Source organism: Babylonia areolata, chromosome 21 (assembly GCF_041734735.1).
Source record: "Babylonia areolata isolate BAREFJ2019XMU chromosome 21, ASM4173473v1, whole genome shotgun sequence".
Taxonomy (NCBI): domain Eukaryota; kingdom Metazoa; phylum Mollusca; class Gastropoda; order Neogastropoda; family Buccinidae; genus Babylonia; species Babylonia areolata.
Window position 1 is genome coordinate 56,298,922 of NC_134896.1, and position 16,114 is coordinate 56,315,035.

A 16,114-nucleotide genomic window follows, 5' to 3' on the forward strand; every position below is an offset into this window, starting at 1 on the left:
TTGTAAAAATGAATAGTAAATCATTTACCACTGGTTTCCTCAAATTTATATCATGAATGCCTAGTCTTTCCCCTCTTTCACAATTTACATAAACAAGGCGCTATCACACCCATGCATGCAGACACTGATGTCAATGTGATAAGGCTGACAATGACATTGACAGAACAATAATTCTGCATGCAATGATTTTTTGTACTGAATAAGTCACTCTTGTGGCATCTTCAAATTTGATGAAATGGTACAATTTGTAATACTAAAGCTGGTAAAAGATATCAAATGGGATTCATTTGCCAAAAACTTAAACATTAAAAAGACCTTTTTAAGTATTTTTGTTGAATTCATGTCTAAAAGTGTTTGCCCTGGAAACTGCTAAGACTAAAATGTGAATACCAACAGGAACAATAACCATCGCACTAAAAACAGCCGTGTATCTGCTCCACCTATCCAACAACTCTCTCTGCAGGAGCCTGTGCCAAGATGCACAGGTAGGCAGTGAAACAGTCATCAGAACGAGTCACAGACAGGCGTGAACACACGCATGCAGTGAACGACCCGAACAGCGGCCTCACTGTGTAGATTTAACGCGAAGGAAAAAGTGCATTACACACTGCGTCGTTTTGATGGTATTGCACATGCGTTATTTTAATGTTACAATGACTGTACTGGGTGTTATTGTCATAATGTTAACAATGGAATTTGTCAGACTCGACAGACACGCCTTAATTCCTGAAACAGACTATAAACCAACCAAGCTGCCTGGAACTTCGTTGATGGGGGAGATTCTTAAAATAACTCACCGGTCTAAGCTGTGTGCCAAGAAATGTCATATCCAAACTGCGTGGTATGCCTCCTAATACTGGCAACAGAAAATGTTAGAAATTAACTGTATTCTTACCTTTTAACTGAGGTAACGCCTGCAATTCCGGCGCATTTTTAGTCCGATAATGTGACGACCCTTGAGATCGTTTTTGTTTCTTCGATTTTATTGAAGCCTTTGTTGAAAATGGGTCAATGCGGTCGACAACTTTCGTCGACATGATGGCATAAAATGAAAACTGCGGTATAACCGCTTAGTATCACAAGAATTCAATTCACATGTGCACGAACACGCCGAAATACGGCCTCTGCAGAACCTCCATTGACAAATCCGTGGATACACTTGACAGCAAACTTCGGTACCGGCACAGGCTGAATAGCCGGTCTTTCTACTCCATCTAACCGGCGAAACGATTCTTCCTGTTTTGAGCATTCACTAAAACTGCAGATAAATCCCCGGGTACTGAAATAACCACCATTAAATTCCAAAAAACAAATAATCGCAATGTGTTGCTATTCGTCTAATGGCTCCTCGATTCTCGTCTTTGCCAGGTGCTCTGAGATTTAACGAGAGTTCATGGAATGTTTAGCCTTGACCTTGGTGCGGTTCGCGTTTGTTTACAATGTACACACGTAGCAACTGTTCACGCTCATTGCGTCATTAGTTCCCAACTAAAAGACCTGTCGACTCTAAAATGTTTTGAACAGTACAAGTAAATTTCTTACCTCCCGTCTGTCATTCACCTCGTGCGTAGGATTTAGAACACTATTGAGTTATATTTGCCATTACACTTAGCTTTGAAACATGTACTTTCGTTTTCGACTTCGAGCCTATGTCAAAATGTTTTACTAGGTTGATAAGATTACATAGTTTGACCCGCTCAGGTATAATGAGATCATACCAAAACCAAAGAAATCAAAAGTTGACACCTACCTGATCTTTAAAATCTTGTATCAGGACCATCCTAGATTGTACATCAAGAGTGCGTGTGTCAGGGGATGGGGGGTGGGGAACGGAACTGAATCGTGGAGGTATACGTTGGTCCTCTGAACGTTTGCGGTTATGATACGTAATGAACGTTACTTTTCTTTATTTCTCATTCTTGAAGTAACTATTCAATTTTTTCCCGTTTTCGTTGATAAAATCATCTTAGGTTTTCATTCTTGACAACCATGCAAGCTTCAACATTGAGCTAGGCCTACCTACGTCATATTCATGCACTCAGCAGCCTATTTGGCGTCATTTTCATGACGCAATTTTGCGCAAGTATCTTCCAAGTTGCCATAATCCTCGCGTCTATAATTATGCCGGCGATATTTCGCTGCCGGGAAGAACGATAAGAATAGATATTGCAATTTTCATGCTCAGGTGAAAGGAAAATCTGTTAAAACCCACCATGATTTTGCCAAACCACGGTAAAGCGCCACTGACTCTTTCTATGATTGCAGTCTTCAGCCATCTGGCTTCTCTGACGGTAATGTTGCTTATTTTATTTATTTCATTTTGTTATTATTACTATCATTTTTTATTTTAATTTAAAAAAAACTCATTCTTCAATTAATAATCAGCACTCTGGACTCGGAATCACCAGCCGAGGATGAAGATCTGTCTTGCTCTCGAAGCCGAAGATTCTCGAGCGATCATCTTAGATCTGTCTGGAATTTTTTTCAGGGAATCAAACTCGGCGAATCAGGGCTGGACTGTGTCGAGTTGTTTTTTTGTATACAGGTGTACTGAAATGAAGGTCACTGTTACCATTGTAAGGCTGACTCATACGATCACTGATGCCTTGACTGAGATGTAACAGAGGCCACACACACAAACACACACGTGTGTGATTATCATAAAACAATGGACTATGGAGGAAAACAAGTGCAGGCAACAACTAAGTAACCCTTCTGTTAATTCGAAATAACTGTACAAAAACAACAGAAAGATGTAAACTGATGAAAATCCTTCACAGAGTGCAGTTGAATAGGGGTCATTTGAATTCCCTTTGACTGAGGGACTGATATATGACATCAGTTTCAATAGTCCCTTGCAGACTCCTCAAAAATTAATATCCTTGACAGTGAATACTGATATAACATACGTTCAGTTCATAAATCATCTGCCAGCCCTGAAATCATCCTGACAACAGATCTCAATCGGATGTGTGTAGCCAGAACAACGCCACTGCAGCGTCGCTATGCCACCGCCTGACATTATCCACAGCTCCAACCCACGAACGTATAAAATTTGTATATTCTATACGTCCCTGGCTCCAGCCGAACTTCGTTCTTGAAGTCAGTTCAAGAACACGCACTGCAGTGGCAAACTGACCCACGATTATCGCCCCTCGTCAGAAAAAGAAAAAAGAAAAAAAAAAGGCTGGCATTCGTTGGGAAAACCAACAAAACCAAACCTGATTTGCCGCCACTACAGCTGCTCCACCAGCAGATCTTTGCAACGATACCACTTAAAATGTAACAAGGGCGAGATGTTTATTTAACCAGCCTGCCAACCCTGAAACCATCGTGACAACTGGTATTGAAACAGGCTGTATTGTGAAAACACTGCAGTCGACACAGAGTCGAAGGCGAGTATCTGTATGCGGGCGAGAACACTGACTTGACACAAGCAAGACGCACTCGCCAATATCCACATTCAACCCGTTGGAAAAAAAACCCAAACCAAAACAAACAAACAAAAAAAATCATCGTGCGTCTCAGTCCGGCAATGGCGGCCGGGTGTCGCCGGTGTGTCCGCCGAATCCCCCCCCCCCCCCCCTCCCCCACCCGATTATATGTTGTGGTGCCATTTATTTTACATCTAAGGCTCCAGTACCGAGCATCTTGACCTTAAGAGTGAACACCAGAAAGCCGTTAAACTCCGGCAGATCTTAATTCTAATTAACATCCACTGACTCAGAGCTGCAGTTCGTGGTCTCAAGTTCTGCCACTCGCCGTCTTAACGAGACATAACTCGAAATCTGACGTGGATACAGATGTCTTTTAGCCAGCAAAATAAAATCGTTGATGCATGGCCGGTGTTCGTGTCCGAGTCCACCCGTGTATTATTTAACAAGAGTGTCCCATATTTCAGCCATTTCCTACTCACAACCCCCTGCCCACCGCCCCACCCGCTCCCCCCCACCCCCGCCCAACACATTCCCTGGGAAAGCCATCTTTCCTTGTGCATAGGGAAAGGAGTTGGCGGCAGAATGGTTAAGAAGCTCATCTCAGTTTCAACACAGTGTCAGAGCCTCAGCATCCGACCGGGTGTCCCCTTTTCATCCAAGTTTGACTGGACTCTGACAATCCAGCTGAGTCATTTTGATGAGACCGCGACAAACCGAGGTTCCGTGTGTAGCACACACTGACCAAAAACAACAACAAAGACAAAACAAAACAAAAAAGCACACAAAAGCAACACACACAAAAACACGGCAACAAATGGGTTGTCTTCTGACAAAAACCTGTACGAAAGAAATCCACAGTACACAAATATATTATGCATGCGCTCAAAGGTCTGACCGTACATCGGGTTAAGCCGTGCTGGTCACTGGTCAGGCATCTGTCTAGCAGCAGATGTGATGTCGCGTATATGGATTAGTCCGAACGCAGTGACTGACGTCTCCTGAAGCTGAGAAACTGAACCTGAAACTCCGTGTGCTGCATGTTTCTCAGTGGCAGGTGGAGGCCAAAATCTGCATGATCCACCAGAGGATGATCCAGCACAGGAGGAGCACGAAGGGCATTCTGCACAAAGCCAACGTCACCATCGTCAAGGTGTGCCTGCTCGTTGTCTGTATGTATGTCCAGGAGGAAGGTGGCAGAATGGTAAAGACGCTTAGCTGCCAATACAGAGAGCCCGTGAGGGTGTGGGTTCGAATCCCACTGGCCTGACAAGCGTGTTGGGTTATGCTGTTAATCTGTGAAATAACAAAACAAAAAACAACAACACAACCAGGCAGATGTTGTGATTCCGCATACCTAAAAAACAAAAACAAAACAACAACAACAACAAAACCACAATGGACCTCGGTATCTTTTAATTAATTCGGATATAATCAGTGGTTTGGCTTTGAGGTCTTCACACTGGGAACTAAAAACGTGTCATTTGCATTCGGAAAAAAAGAAGAAAAAAAGAATAATATATTTTCATACATAAGTGGCTGAATTGGCGGCGAGCATAAATGTGTGTGTGTGTGTGTGTGAGTACGCGCCGCGTGATGAGAGTGCCGAGTAAATGTGTGTGCTTGAATGTAGCATGCTTTACACCACGTTTTTTTCCCCCCTTCTTTTTGAATGTTTTATCGTGGTTACCCGGGCGGGTACTATGAAGGTGCACAACTGCCCTGTCTACACACACTGCTGTGACGGGAAGGCCTGCTGCTTCGACTACTTCTGGTTCTGGAGCACCCTGGGTGTCATCCTGTCCGTGCTGTTCCTGGGCGCGGCCATTTCTGCCTGCCAGTGGTTCAAGAAGAGGCAGCAGAGGGCGGAAGTCGCCAGTGATGACGTCCCTGCAGCCACCGTGACCACTGATGTGCCTCCAGGTATGAGTGTGTGTGTAACTATCCGAAAATAGAGTATGGCTGCAGTGCCCAGCACAGTATGTCATGGCAGGGTACTAAAATAAGCAAAACCGTCATGCACGTAAAATGTTACATGCCTGTCTGAGTGTATGTGTTCGTGCCTGGAATCTATTTCTGTGAATGACTCGGGGGAAACGAATTGTGTGTGCGCCCACGGAATGGCGCTGGCAACCATCAGTAGGCTCTATTCAGGTAGACAGCCTGTTGTGCAAATGACCACGTGTTTGTAAAGTGCTCAGAGCTTGGAATCTGATAGAGGATAGGCACTGTGTAGGTATCGCATATCCGGTCATCATAATCCTACATTGTCACCATCTTTCAAAGTACACGTGACACTGACCTGATTCGACAGTTTGTGAAGGTTTATTATCAGTGTCATTAAAAATGTGCCCGTGTGATATCCACTTTCACCTTTGGAAATGGACGTGACACCCGACAAATTTTGGATGCTCATTATTCACAACTGAACGACCGGCGGGTTAGAGTCATCAGTGCAGAATACTAGAAATTTGAGTGTCAAAAGAGTGTTTCTCGTATCAGTTTCGCAACAAGGATTGGTATGACAGCTTTAGAATCAAGTCTGTTGAGAGCAGACTTGCTAAAAGTAGTGCAGCTGTGCTGGGAAAGTCTTAGATCACTAATCCCCACTTTCCACAAATAAAGACGGCGGCCTCACAATCTAAGGGGAATAACTCTGTTATTGCGCTTCGCTTGAGAAGAAATTGTATTTACTTCCCTTCCGCGCATCTGATAAGAAAATGATCTCACACGTGTGTGTGTGTGTGTGTGTGTGTGTGTGTGTGTAATTATTGCTCTCATTCTTTCAACCTTTTTTCTCTCCGTTTTTCTATATTGTCTGCCATCTCAGTCCATTTCCCAGCAGGTCTTGACAGATTTTTTTCTCTCTTTTCTGCCGTCAATGGTGTACTGTTGTACGTGCTGTTTTGCTCTCGTGATCAGTTAGCGATATCTTGAACACTGGTATGGGCACTGTTGTAAGCTCTGTGATTAGCACTGTTTATCCATTGCGTCATTTACCTATATGGTGTTTTATGTATTTCTGTGTGGCTATCAAGTACTTTTTATCCTTTAAAAAAAAAATGATTTAGAGTGAACTGGCGATTATAAGCCATGGCAGAGGGCTGATGTCCTCAGCACAGCCTTGTCTTTTTGCCTAAAGGAGTTTTACGGTCTGTCATGATCATGTTGATTTTCAGTTTTTACAATTTATATGTGTCCAGTGCTCAGCTCACATCACAGACTGACATCAGCTTACAGCAAAGTGAGAGCTGTATGATCAATGGTTTCTCCATTGCACTGGGAAATCATTTACAACTTGGTCTTTTGTGAAGGACTATGACTCACAAACTAGGAGGCAAGATTGCACTGGCTCTTAGTGCTGCAGCTTTGGGGGCGAATTGGCCTTTGGGAACCATCCCAATGCTGACTGTCCTAAAACTCTCTTGGCCGAGAGAGTGGGGATGTAACTTGGATAAGACACTTTCCACAAAAATCAAATTGTTGCCCAGATAGTTGGGACAGCAGATGCCTCCTCTCCTTGCTGTTCTGATGGTCATGAGGTTTGTGTTTAACGTGGTCGATAGTTGGGACAGCAGATGCCTCCTCTCCTTGCTGTTCTGATGGTCATGAGGTTCGTGTTTAACGTGGTCGATAGTTGGGACAGCAGATGCCTCCTCTCCTTGCTGTTCTGATGGTCATGAGGTTTGTGTTTAACGTGGTCGATAGTTGGGACAGCAGATGCCTCCTCTCCTTGCTGTTCTGATGGTCATGAGGTTCGTGTTTAACGTGGTCGATAGTTGGGACAGCAGATGCCTCCTCTCCTTGCTGTTCTGATGGTCATGAGGTTCGTGTTTAACGTGGTCGATAGTTGGGACAGCAGATGCCTCCTCTCTTTGCTGTTCTGATGGTCATGAGGTTTGTGTTTAACGTGGTCGATAGTTGGGACAGCAGATGCCTCCTCTCCTTGCTGTTCTGATGGTCATGAGGTTCGTGTTTAACGTGGTCGATAGTTGGGACAGCAGATGCCTCCTCTCCTTGCTGTTCTGATGGTCATGAGGTTTGTGTTTAACGTGGTCGATAGTTGGGACAGCAGATGCCTCCTCTCCTTGCTGTTCTGATGGTCATGAGGTTTGTGTTTAACGTGGTTGATAGTTGGGACAGCAGATCCCTCCTCTCCTTGCTGTTCTGATGGTCATGAGGTTCGTGTTTAACGTGGTCGATAGTTGGGACAGCAGATGCCTCCTCTCCTTGCTGTTCTGATGGTCATGAGGTTTGTGTTTAACGTGGTCGATAGTTGGGACAGCAGATGCCTCCTCTCCTTGCTGCTGTGATGGTCATGAGGTTTGTGTTTAACGTGGTTGATAGTTGGGACAGCAGATCCCTCCTCTCCTTGCTGTTCTGATGGTCATGAGGTTTGTGTTTAACGTGGTCGATAGTTGGGACAGCAGATGCCTCCTCTCCTTGCTGTTCTGATGGTCATGAGGTTCGTGTTTAACGTGGTCGATAGTTGGGACAGCAGATGCCTCCTCTCCTTGCTGCTGTGATGGTCATGAGGTTTGTGTTTAACGTGGTTGATAGTTGGGACAGCAGATCCCTCCTCTCCTTGCTGTTCTGATGGTCATGAGGTTTGTGTTTAACGTGGTCGATAGTTGGGACAGCAGATGCCTCCTCTCCTTGCTGTTCTGATGGTCATGAGGTTCGTGTTTAACGTGGTCGATAGTTGGGACAGCAGATGCCTCCTCTCCTTGCTGCTGTGATGGTCATGAGGTTTGTGTTTAACGTGGTTGATAGTTGGGCAGTTCTGACCATGGTATCTGTGAAGCTGGCTGAAATATGAGCAACAATGTCAGAGAAGTCATAATGATACTTCTTCTTTTTCTTTGTTGGTTGGCTGGTATGTACATGAGCGGGCTTTTATGTGTATGACTATTTTTACCCCTCTGTGTAGGCAGCCATACTCGTTACTGCCGTCATAATGATACAATTCAATTTGATTTTGTATTTTACAGAATCAGCTAGACTGACCCCTGAGGATCCAGAATCAGCAGGACTGATACGAAGTCCACCACTTGTGTATCCCAAACCCCCTGCCTACACCAGCGTGTCTCCTGTGCCCATTCCCCAGCCTGGTGCTGTGTGCCCGGTGGTGGTCTATAGCGAGGCACCCCCGACGTACTCTGCTGTGTCCGGCACTGAACACTGTCGGTCAATTTGCACTCAAACAGCTCCTGTGTGAACTCCAGTCCACTTACATTTCGGGATGCTGTTTGAGATTGTGTTTTGCAACATTTTTTTTGTTGGTAATTGCCCTGACCATAACTATAAATTACAAATGCTGTATCAAACTTCCACCGTTTCGTTTCGAGGTGTGTATAGTGTTTGCAGCATTTGGTAATTACTTGGACCATAACTACAGATTACAAAAGCCATACCAAACTCCCCCCTCGTTTTGTTTCCAGTTATGTGGATATCATGATGTGAACAGATGCCCAGAAATATTTGCAACCTAAGATATATTATTGAGAGTAAATTGCAAATAAATATCAATAAACCAGAATGTTTTGTTTCCTATGAGGTGAATGTCATACAATATATCTGAACAGATTCTGAAACATTACAGTATACATGTGTGTTGTTAAACTTTTAACCTGTGTAAGCACACAGTTAAATAAACCCGTAACAAACAACAAAACGTGGATCAGTGAAACAAAAGTACATAATCTAAAGGCTCCACTGAAATCACACCAAAGATACTTGTAAAAAGATCAGAGGTGCTTGTGTGTGTACGTATGTGTCCTGTGTGTGTGTGTGTGTGTGTCCAGTTTGTGAATGCGTTCATGAGAAGGGTGTACTTTGTGCTTTTTTGTTTTTGTTTTTTTGTTTGGAATTGTTCAAATCGGTTATTTGTAGTACTGTCTTTGGTGTATATAAAAATATATATGCTTTTTCTTCTTGTCTTCATGTGCTGTTTGTGAGCCATTGTGCTTTATTGTTTTTGTATTGCTTTAAGTGAGGCACTTAGAGCCCATTATATGGCCCTTCATCAAGTTTATGGGGCGTTTGTGACATGCAAAACTTGTGCTATATATTGTTATTACCATTAGTGCTGCACAGACAAAAAAAAAAAAAAAAAAAAAAAAAAAAAAATCAAGCAGAAGACAGCATCTTGACAAAAAATCTGAAAGTTTTTTCCCCCCTAAGTATTTCTGCTGATGCTGTCAAAAGTATATCCAACCAATGTCAGTTTTCTTGTGATACTCTAGTCCTTTTTTTATAGAGTGCACAGTTCTTGTTTTCAAATTCACATACATAATCAGTGCAATGGTTTTTCACATGATATTGTATAGAGACAGTGAGAGAGAGAGAGAGAGAGAGAGAGAGAGGAGCTTAAATTTAGTTGCAACCCATTACATGCCATCTTCCAGTGCAAATCATTCCAGCTACAACACACACAACCATGCATTCATCAATCACCAAATTCACGCAGACCCAAAGTTTGTGTTTGATGAAAACTTTTAATGCTTCTTCATCTATACCGGAAGCTATGTAATGATCCAACATCAACATGTGGAATAAAGCCACGAAGAATGTGCAGCACTGTCACCCACACTCCACCGTGTGTGGCGTTGGCATTCACTCCACACACACACACACTCCATATGTCCATCTGCACTGGTTGAGCCTTTCAAGTCATCACACACCCGTCATCCAAAATCTTTAAAAGAGTGGGGGAGAGGGAGAGGAAACAGACAGAAAAAAGAAAGCACATTTTAAGACCAAAGTTTATTTCGGGTGACATTATTTTATTTTTGCTGTTCTTTTTGTTTATTTGGAAATATAGTTCATACAAAAAAAAAAAAAAAAAAAAAAAAAAAAATCAATAAGGTTTACTTGCTAACAGAAATGTCCAGTTTCTTGAGTGCATTATATAACGCTTCTAGTCTGATTAATTTTTGGCTTCCGTAAACTATTCATTTGCCAAATGTGATAAAACTTGCACATCAAATAGGGATGATGGAGAAAATACAACAAAAAAACCAAAACCCCCCTCAAAAAAACCCAACAACCAGTCACATAGCGCACCTCATATTTTCAAGAGCCAAGCTACAAAATCAGAATATAAAATGTTCCAACTGGACACAATGGTTGATGGATGATTCAGCTTTACACAGCCATAAACTGAACATGTGTTATTTTTTTTTATTGTTGGTCAATTTCTATGGATGTGTACATGGATGTAGAGGATGATGACGATGAAGACAGCATCACTCCAGGTCATCCTCCTCCAGCCTGGGCCCCTCTCCTCCTGCTGCAGCCGCTGCATTGCTCATCAGCCTCTGCAACACGCACGGCCAGTGTGTCTTTACTTTATTAGCATTAAAAAAAAAACACCCACCAACCCACTACATTTTTATTCAATTTTAACAGGTCAACATTTTCACAAAGCCACAGACTTGGAAAGCGACACAAAGCATGCAACACTATGCTCCTGAGTATGACTGAGAGTTCGATTCCAGTATGTGTGAGTTCAAATGAAAAGCAAAATGTACATTAGAAAAAAACGGAACAACAAAAACAACAACAACAACAGCAAAAACACTCCCATAATAATACAGATAAACAGACAGACTGGCAAACCGAACATGGCTAGGATATTATCATGAAGTGTTGTTATTCATTTATATAATTGTAATGATATTTGCAAAATATTAAGGACCCCGTATGTTCAGTTCATAAGTGATACCAACTGTATTGACCCTGAAAATGGGAGTACGACTGCATTAATAGTGGTGGGGTAGAAATGATAGTACATGTAAAGGGCAACACATGGAAGAAAGAGATCATGGAGGACCTGCAGCTCACTAATGCAGAAGAAGGAAAAGAAATGTAAGACTTTTTGTCATGATGTCTTCTCTTTAGTGCACAGCAGGCTGCAATGTCCATGAATGTTGCCCCCTCCAAAGTACAGCACTATCTTATTTCTTTTCTGCATGTGTACTTTTGTCTCGGGGATCTTTCCACAGTATCTTGAAAACAACCCATTTGTTGCTGTAGGTTCTTTGCAATATATATGTAGAAAGAGCATGGTACCAACAGGACCTCAGTTATTATCCCATCTGAAAGACTCCCAGCATAGGTTTAGTAGAGTGGAAGTGGAACATTATGTTCTGAGTGGAAGAAAATGTATGGCCAATGTGCACATTGAATTCAGGACCTTTCCTTTGGATGGCATGTTGACAGGCACAATAACCGAGCGGTTAAAGCGTCTGACTTTCAATCTCAGGGTCCCAGGTTCAAATCTCGGTAACGGCGCCTGGTAGGTAAAGGGTGGAGATTTTTTTCCAATCTCCCAGGTCAACATAGGTGCAGACATGCTTGTGCCTGAACTCTCTTTGTGTGTATAGGGTGTCCCCAAAAAAGTGAGCCGCTATTTTCTCAGTGACAGAGAAAACGGATTCATTGAAAATTTTCACACAGTAACCTTATGATATCATCAACAAGTCTGCAAAATATCTAAAAGTTTGGACGCAAATTATGCGAGTACTGTCAAATTCAAAACAGCATGTCAAAGAATCCAATATCAGAGCTGTGCAATGTGACCATCAGGTTCATGCCAGCTGCCAGGTGTTGGCATCTGTCAATCAGTGTCAGTCTAAAAATAGACTGTCTGGAGTCAAGTCTTGGGCACAAAGCTAACAACCCAGTTCCGTTAGGAAAAAAAAAAAAGTTTTTCAAACAGCAATAGAAGAAACCAACACTTTTTGCTGCTGCCCTACAATGCCAGAGGGCTTTTTCACCAACACACACACACACACACGCGCGCGTACACACACACGCGCGCGTACACTATTAAGGCATTTGTACTCCCATTTTCAGGGTCAATATAGTTGGTATCACGGGAAGTACATAAAGAGACCAGATGACAGTCTGCGACCAGCAGAAAACCCACCCACCTGGCCCACAGACGGCAGTTTCTGGATCAGCAGCTGGAACACCTGGGGAGGCAGGGTCTGCTGCAGAACCTGCAGAAGCTGTTGTGGCTGACCACACACCGCCACTGCATTGCTCAGATGCTCAACACCTGCCTCAATATCCCCTGCAAAAAAAAAAAAAAAAAAAAAAAAAGGGAAGAAAAAGAAAGAAAAGAAAAAGAAAAGGGCACATTTCTTAGTTAAATGAACCAACTACAGCTTAGATATATATAAATTTTGGGAAAAAAACAAGTCCCCTCCATGGAGTTCGTTTGTGTGTGTGTGTGTGTGTGCGTGTGTGTTCAGAAAGAGCCCACCATAATGTTCATCTGTCTTTGTTTTGTGATAAACTTACAATATCATATCAACTAAGTGTAAATCAGAAATTTGTCTTACATTTGGCAACAATCATCATGACACATGGCAATTAAACCTGGAATATTCTATCAAGTGAAAAATCATATCTTCTACTGAAGTATTCGCAAAAACCGTTGTTGAGCATGCACCCCCCCCCCCCCCCGTCCCTTTTTTTTGCCTTCTGCTAAAGGGTTTTTTTGTGTGTTTTTTTTTGTTTTTGTTTTAGATGAGTTGCATTTCTCATAAATTTTATTCGATTATGGGCGACAGATGTTGCACATATCAATTCTATATGGTATACCAGTCCATGACAAAGGACTGTAAACCCTCATACAGGTGGAGTACAAAGCTGCTGCACTTACGGTATAAAAGTGGTTACAGCAAATGTGTGTGAATGTATGTGGGCATGCATTATGCACGTGTGTGTAAGTGCGTGTGTTTGTGTGTGTGTGTGTGCACATGCTTGAGTGTGTGTTTATGTATTGTATTCCCATGTTCTGCTTTGTGTTGCTTACACCTAGCGGTTTCACTTTCAGTACACTGCTTGACATCTGCTTTGTCATTTAAAAAAAAGAAAAAAAAAAAGATAGTCTCAAAGAGTGACAAAACACATGCACACACACAAAATTGTAGCACCACTATTAGAAGTGCACTAGTCCAACTCCAAGTTGTTGTAAAATAAGAAAAGAAAAGCTTCCCAGTTAAATGAATACAAATATAGTGTACTGTATTATACTGTATTGCAATGTACACTGCATTGCATTGTAAGAACCCATTACCTCTGGCCAAAAGCTCCTCCCCTTGCTGCACTTCTTGAAGAAAGAATTTCTGCATGGCTTCTTGGTTGGTCAGATCTGGCAACTGTTCAAACATCATTTACTTTCAGTGTCATGGCTAAGCTTATCAGAAAACACTCCTGCATCCATGTTTTAGATCATGCAAGCATGTACAGCCGCACACACAAACCTGCTTGAACACATGCACATGCTTGCAAATGAAACTCTCACATGACTTCAATAAAATCAAAGAGCAACTTAGGGAAACATGTTACAATTCAATATTCATAACACTAACAGTGTTGCCTGGCTGATTTTCAAATCATTACCAACTGTGTGCAGTGTTATGCTATGCCACTATAAGAATTTTAGTGGTTTTTCATTTTTGAACGATCTTGCTTTATTTTAAGAATATCTAATATTAATAACTGATTACTATGTGATCATGATCTGATGACATTTTGAGTGAAATTTAAAAGCAAATGGAAAATATCTAATCAAACACTGAACAGAAAGTGAATTGTGTGAAGAAGGGAAACATTAGACTTTGCAGCTGTCCATCACCTTACCAAACTTCCATAGCACTTACTTATACTATTATGGATGAGCCTGTCAAATCTTTAATTCATCACTTTATTATTATTTTTTTTTAAAGCTGACAAGAAAAAAAAGTGAGCCAACTCAACCCAAACGTTGTCAACATAAAACTACATAAGCCACTGTGAAAAACACAACTCTTCTGAAATAAGGGCTGCTTTTAAAAAATGTTTCAAATACTACAGCTCATGACATTTATGCTGTGAGAGAAAAAAATCATATCACTTGCCTGTGTCTTAGTGGTCTGTTTCTGCTGCTTGGCTGTTTTCCTCCCTGTTGAAAAAAGGTACTGCTGTGTTAAAATACTGAGAAACATCAATTATTCATAGTAATAACAGTTATAATACATGATAGATATACATAGATCATTCCTCAGATAATGAACAGATAGATCAACATAACATCCTTTGAATGTAACAGTAACTCACTGTGTCTGTGTATTAAAAAAAAGTTTAGAAATATAACTGTGTACACTGAAATGGTATTGCATGTGCATGCACGCACGCGTGTGTGTGTGTGCGTGCGTGCGTTTGAGAAAGTGCGTGTACTAATCATGTAAAAATATCTTCATTTGATCTGTATACCGCTTGAAGATTTGGCGCACTTGTTCGTTGAAAGTACACTTCATTTGATCAAACCAGAAATCATGAGAGGAAATTATGAAGTTTGGTCACTGTCATATTAACCTCAACAGTTAAAGTTAAAAGTCTTGGTAAAGATGACCCTTTTCCAACTTTGGTCAGAGGTGCAATAATGCATAATTGATCAGAAAATAGTATGAATAAATCATCAAAAAGCTGTATCTGTAATTTGAATGGCTTCTTACTTCAACAGAGAAAAAAAAATGCTGCTCTGACTTTAGGCTGATGATGAAACTTTTGTACGCATGTCACTATTTGCGCAAAATAAATTAAACCAGTGTACGGCATAAAAAAATACATCACTCAGTCACTGGTTGTAAAAGGCTGGTGTAGGAGTACAGAATAGTTTTGTAAAAGGGATGGTGCATGGAAGGGTTAGAGGCTTAAACATGGGTAAGCAAGTATTACAACCACAATACCATACCACTTCCTACGTCACCTAAAGCCTCAGACTCAATTTGGTTTCTCATCAGGCGTGTTTCACTAAAATGCCGATGACTCGACACGACTGGTTTTCACTGTGTTACTTACTCTCTCGCAACTTCTTCTTGAACTCTGGATCGCTTCTTCGTTTTCTGTCGAAGTATATGCAGTAGCCGAGAAAACAAAGGCCTGCTCCAGCAGCCACAAGCGCCGTTTTTGACATTTTTTGTTGTTGGAGGTGTTGCCTTGTAGCCTCCGTCCCGTTGCACGTTTTACCAAGGTCACTCTTTTGCAAAAGGAAATAGTGTTCTTTTTTCAAGGGGGCTCATTCAGCACGAAACGGAAGTCATAGTTTTCTCCCTTGCAAAAGCTGGGGTAGGAACAAAGAAAAAGAAGAAAAAAAGAAGAAGAAAAAAGAAGAAAGGACAACGGTTTGATCGGACCCGCGATACGGGACAACCCGGTCAGGCATCTGCCTCACATAAAAAAAGAAAAAAAAGAAAAAGATTTTAAGCGGAAGTGCTTTGGTGGATATGGACCAGTCCGCACTCTTTTCCGGACTGATTCCTCATTGGAAAATGAAACTGCAGAGGGTGCATTGAAGTTGACTTAGGGTTTATGAAGCAACTTTTTTTTGTTATGACTAACTCTTGGCGGAAACCCTGTTTGCCATTCGGAGAGAGAGAGAGAGAGAGAGAGAGAGAGAGAGAGAGTTCTTTATTTCGAGGATCATGTAATAGATAAGCACTGGTATACTTTTTTTTTTTTTTTTTTTTTTTTTTTTTTTTTACATCTAGTCCCCGCCCTAAATAGGGTCTACAGTACACAATATTAAATAAAAAATTAAAGCAAAGCATGTTGTTAATGGAAATACATAAGAAAGGGAAAAAAATTATCAATTGATTTTTTAAATATATATATTAAAAAAAAAA

At 41.6% G+C, this 16,114-nt stretch overlaps 2 protein-coding genes across 3 annotated transcripts in view; both read right to left on the reverse strand.

Moving 5' to 3' along the window:
• LOC143295937 (serine/threonine-protein phosphatase 2A 56 kDa regulatory subunit epsilon isoform-like) overlaps positions 1-1,352 on the reverse strand; it is a 37,034-nt gene extending 35,682 nt beyond the window's left edge. For both annotated transcript variants that reach the window (XM_076607625.1, XM_076607626.1), the window contains exon 1: positions 896-1,352. In XM_076607625.1, the coding sequence (XP_076463740.1) occupies positions 896-1,037 (142 nt within the window). In that variant the 5' untranslated portion in view covers positions 1,038-1,352. The remainder of the gene's footprint in view (positions 1-895) is intronic.
• An 8,559-nt stretch (positions 1,353-9,911) lies between these two features.
• Positions 9,912-15,483, reverse strand: LOC143295804 (mitochondrial import receptor subunit TOM20 homolog). The gene is made up of 5 exons (XM_076607435.1): positions 15,291-15,483; positions 14,348-14,391; positions 13,525-13,606; positions 12,371-12,513; positions 9,912-10,753 (listed from the first exon to the last, which is right to left on the reverse strand). The coding sequence occupies exons 1-5, from the start codon at positions 15,403-15,405 to the stop codon at positions 10,682-10,684; spliced, it is 456 nt and encodes a 151-aa protein (XP_076463550.1). The 5' UTR covers positions 15,406-15,483; the 3' UTR covers positions 9,912-10,681.
• Positions 15,484-16,114: the final 631 nt, after the last annotated feature.

What these genes read in the sequence shown, in the direction of transcription:
- LOC143295804 (XM_076607435.1), bottom strand. Translation starts at nt 15,405, where the DNA reads ATGTCAAAAACGGCGCTTGTGGCTGCTGGAGCAGGCCTTTGTTTTCTC. An exon ending in CAAGAAGAAGTTGCGAGAGA is followed by an intron (nt 14,392 to 15,290) that starts GTAAGTAACACA and finishes TTTTTTCAACAG; the next exon opens with GGAGGAAAACAGCCAAGCAG. An exon ending in AACTGCCGTCTGTGGGCCAG is followed by an intron (nt 10,754 to 12,370) that starts GTGGGTGGGTTT and finishes TGCGTGTTGCAG; the next exon opens with AGGCTGATGAGCAATGCAGC.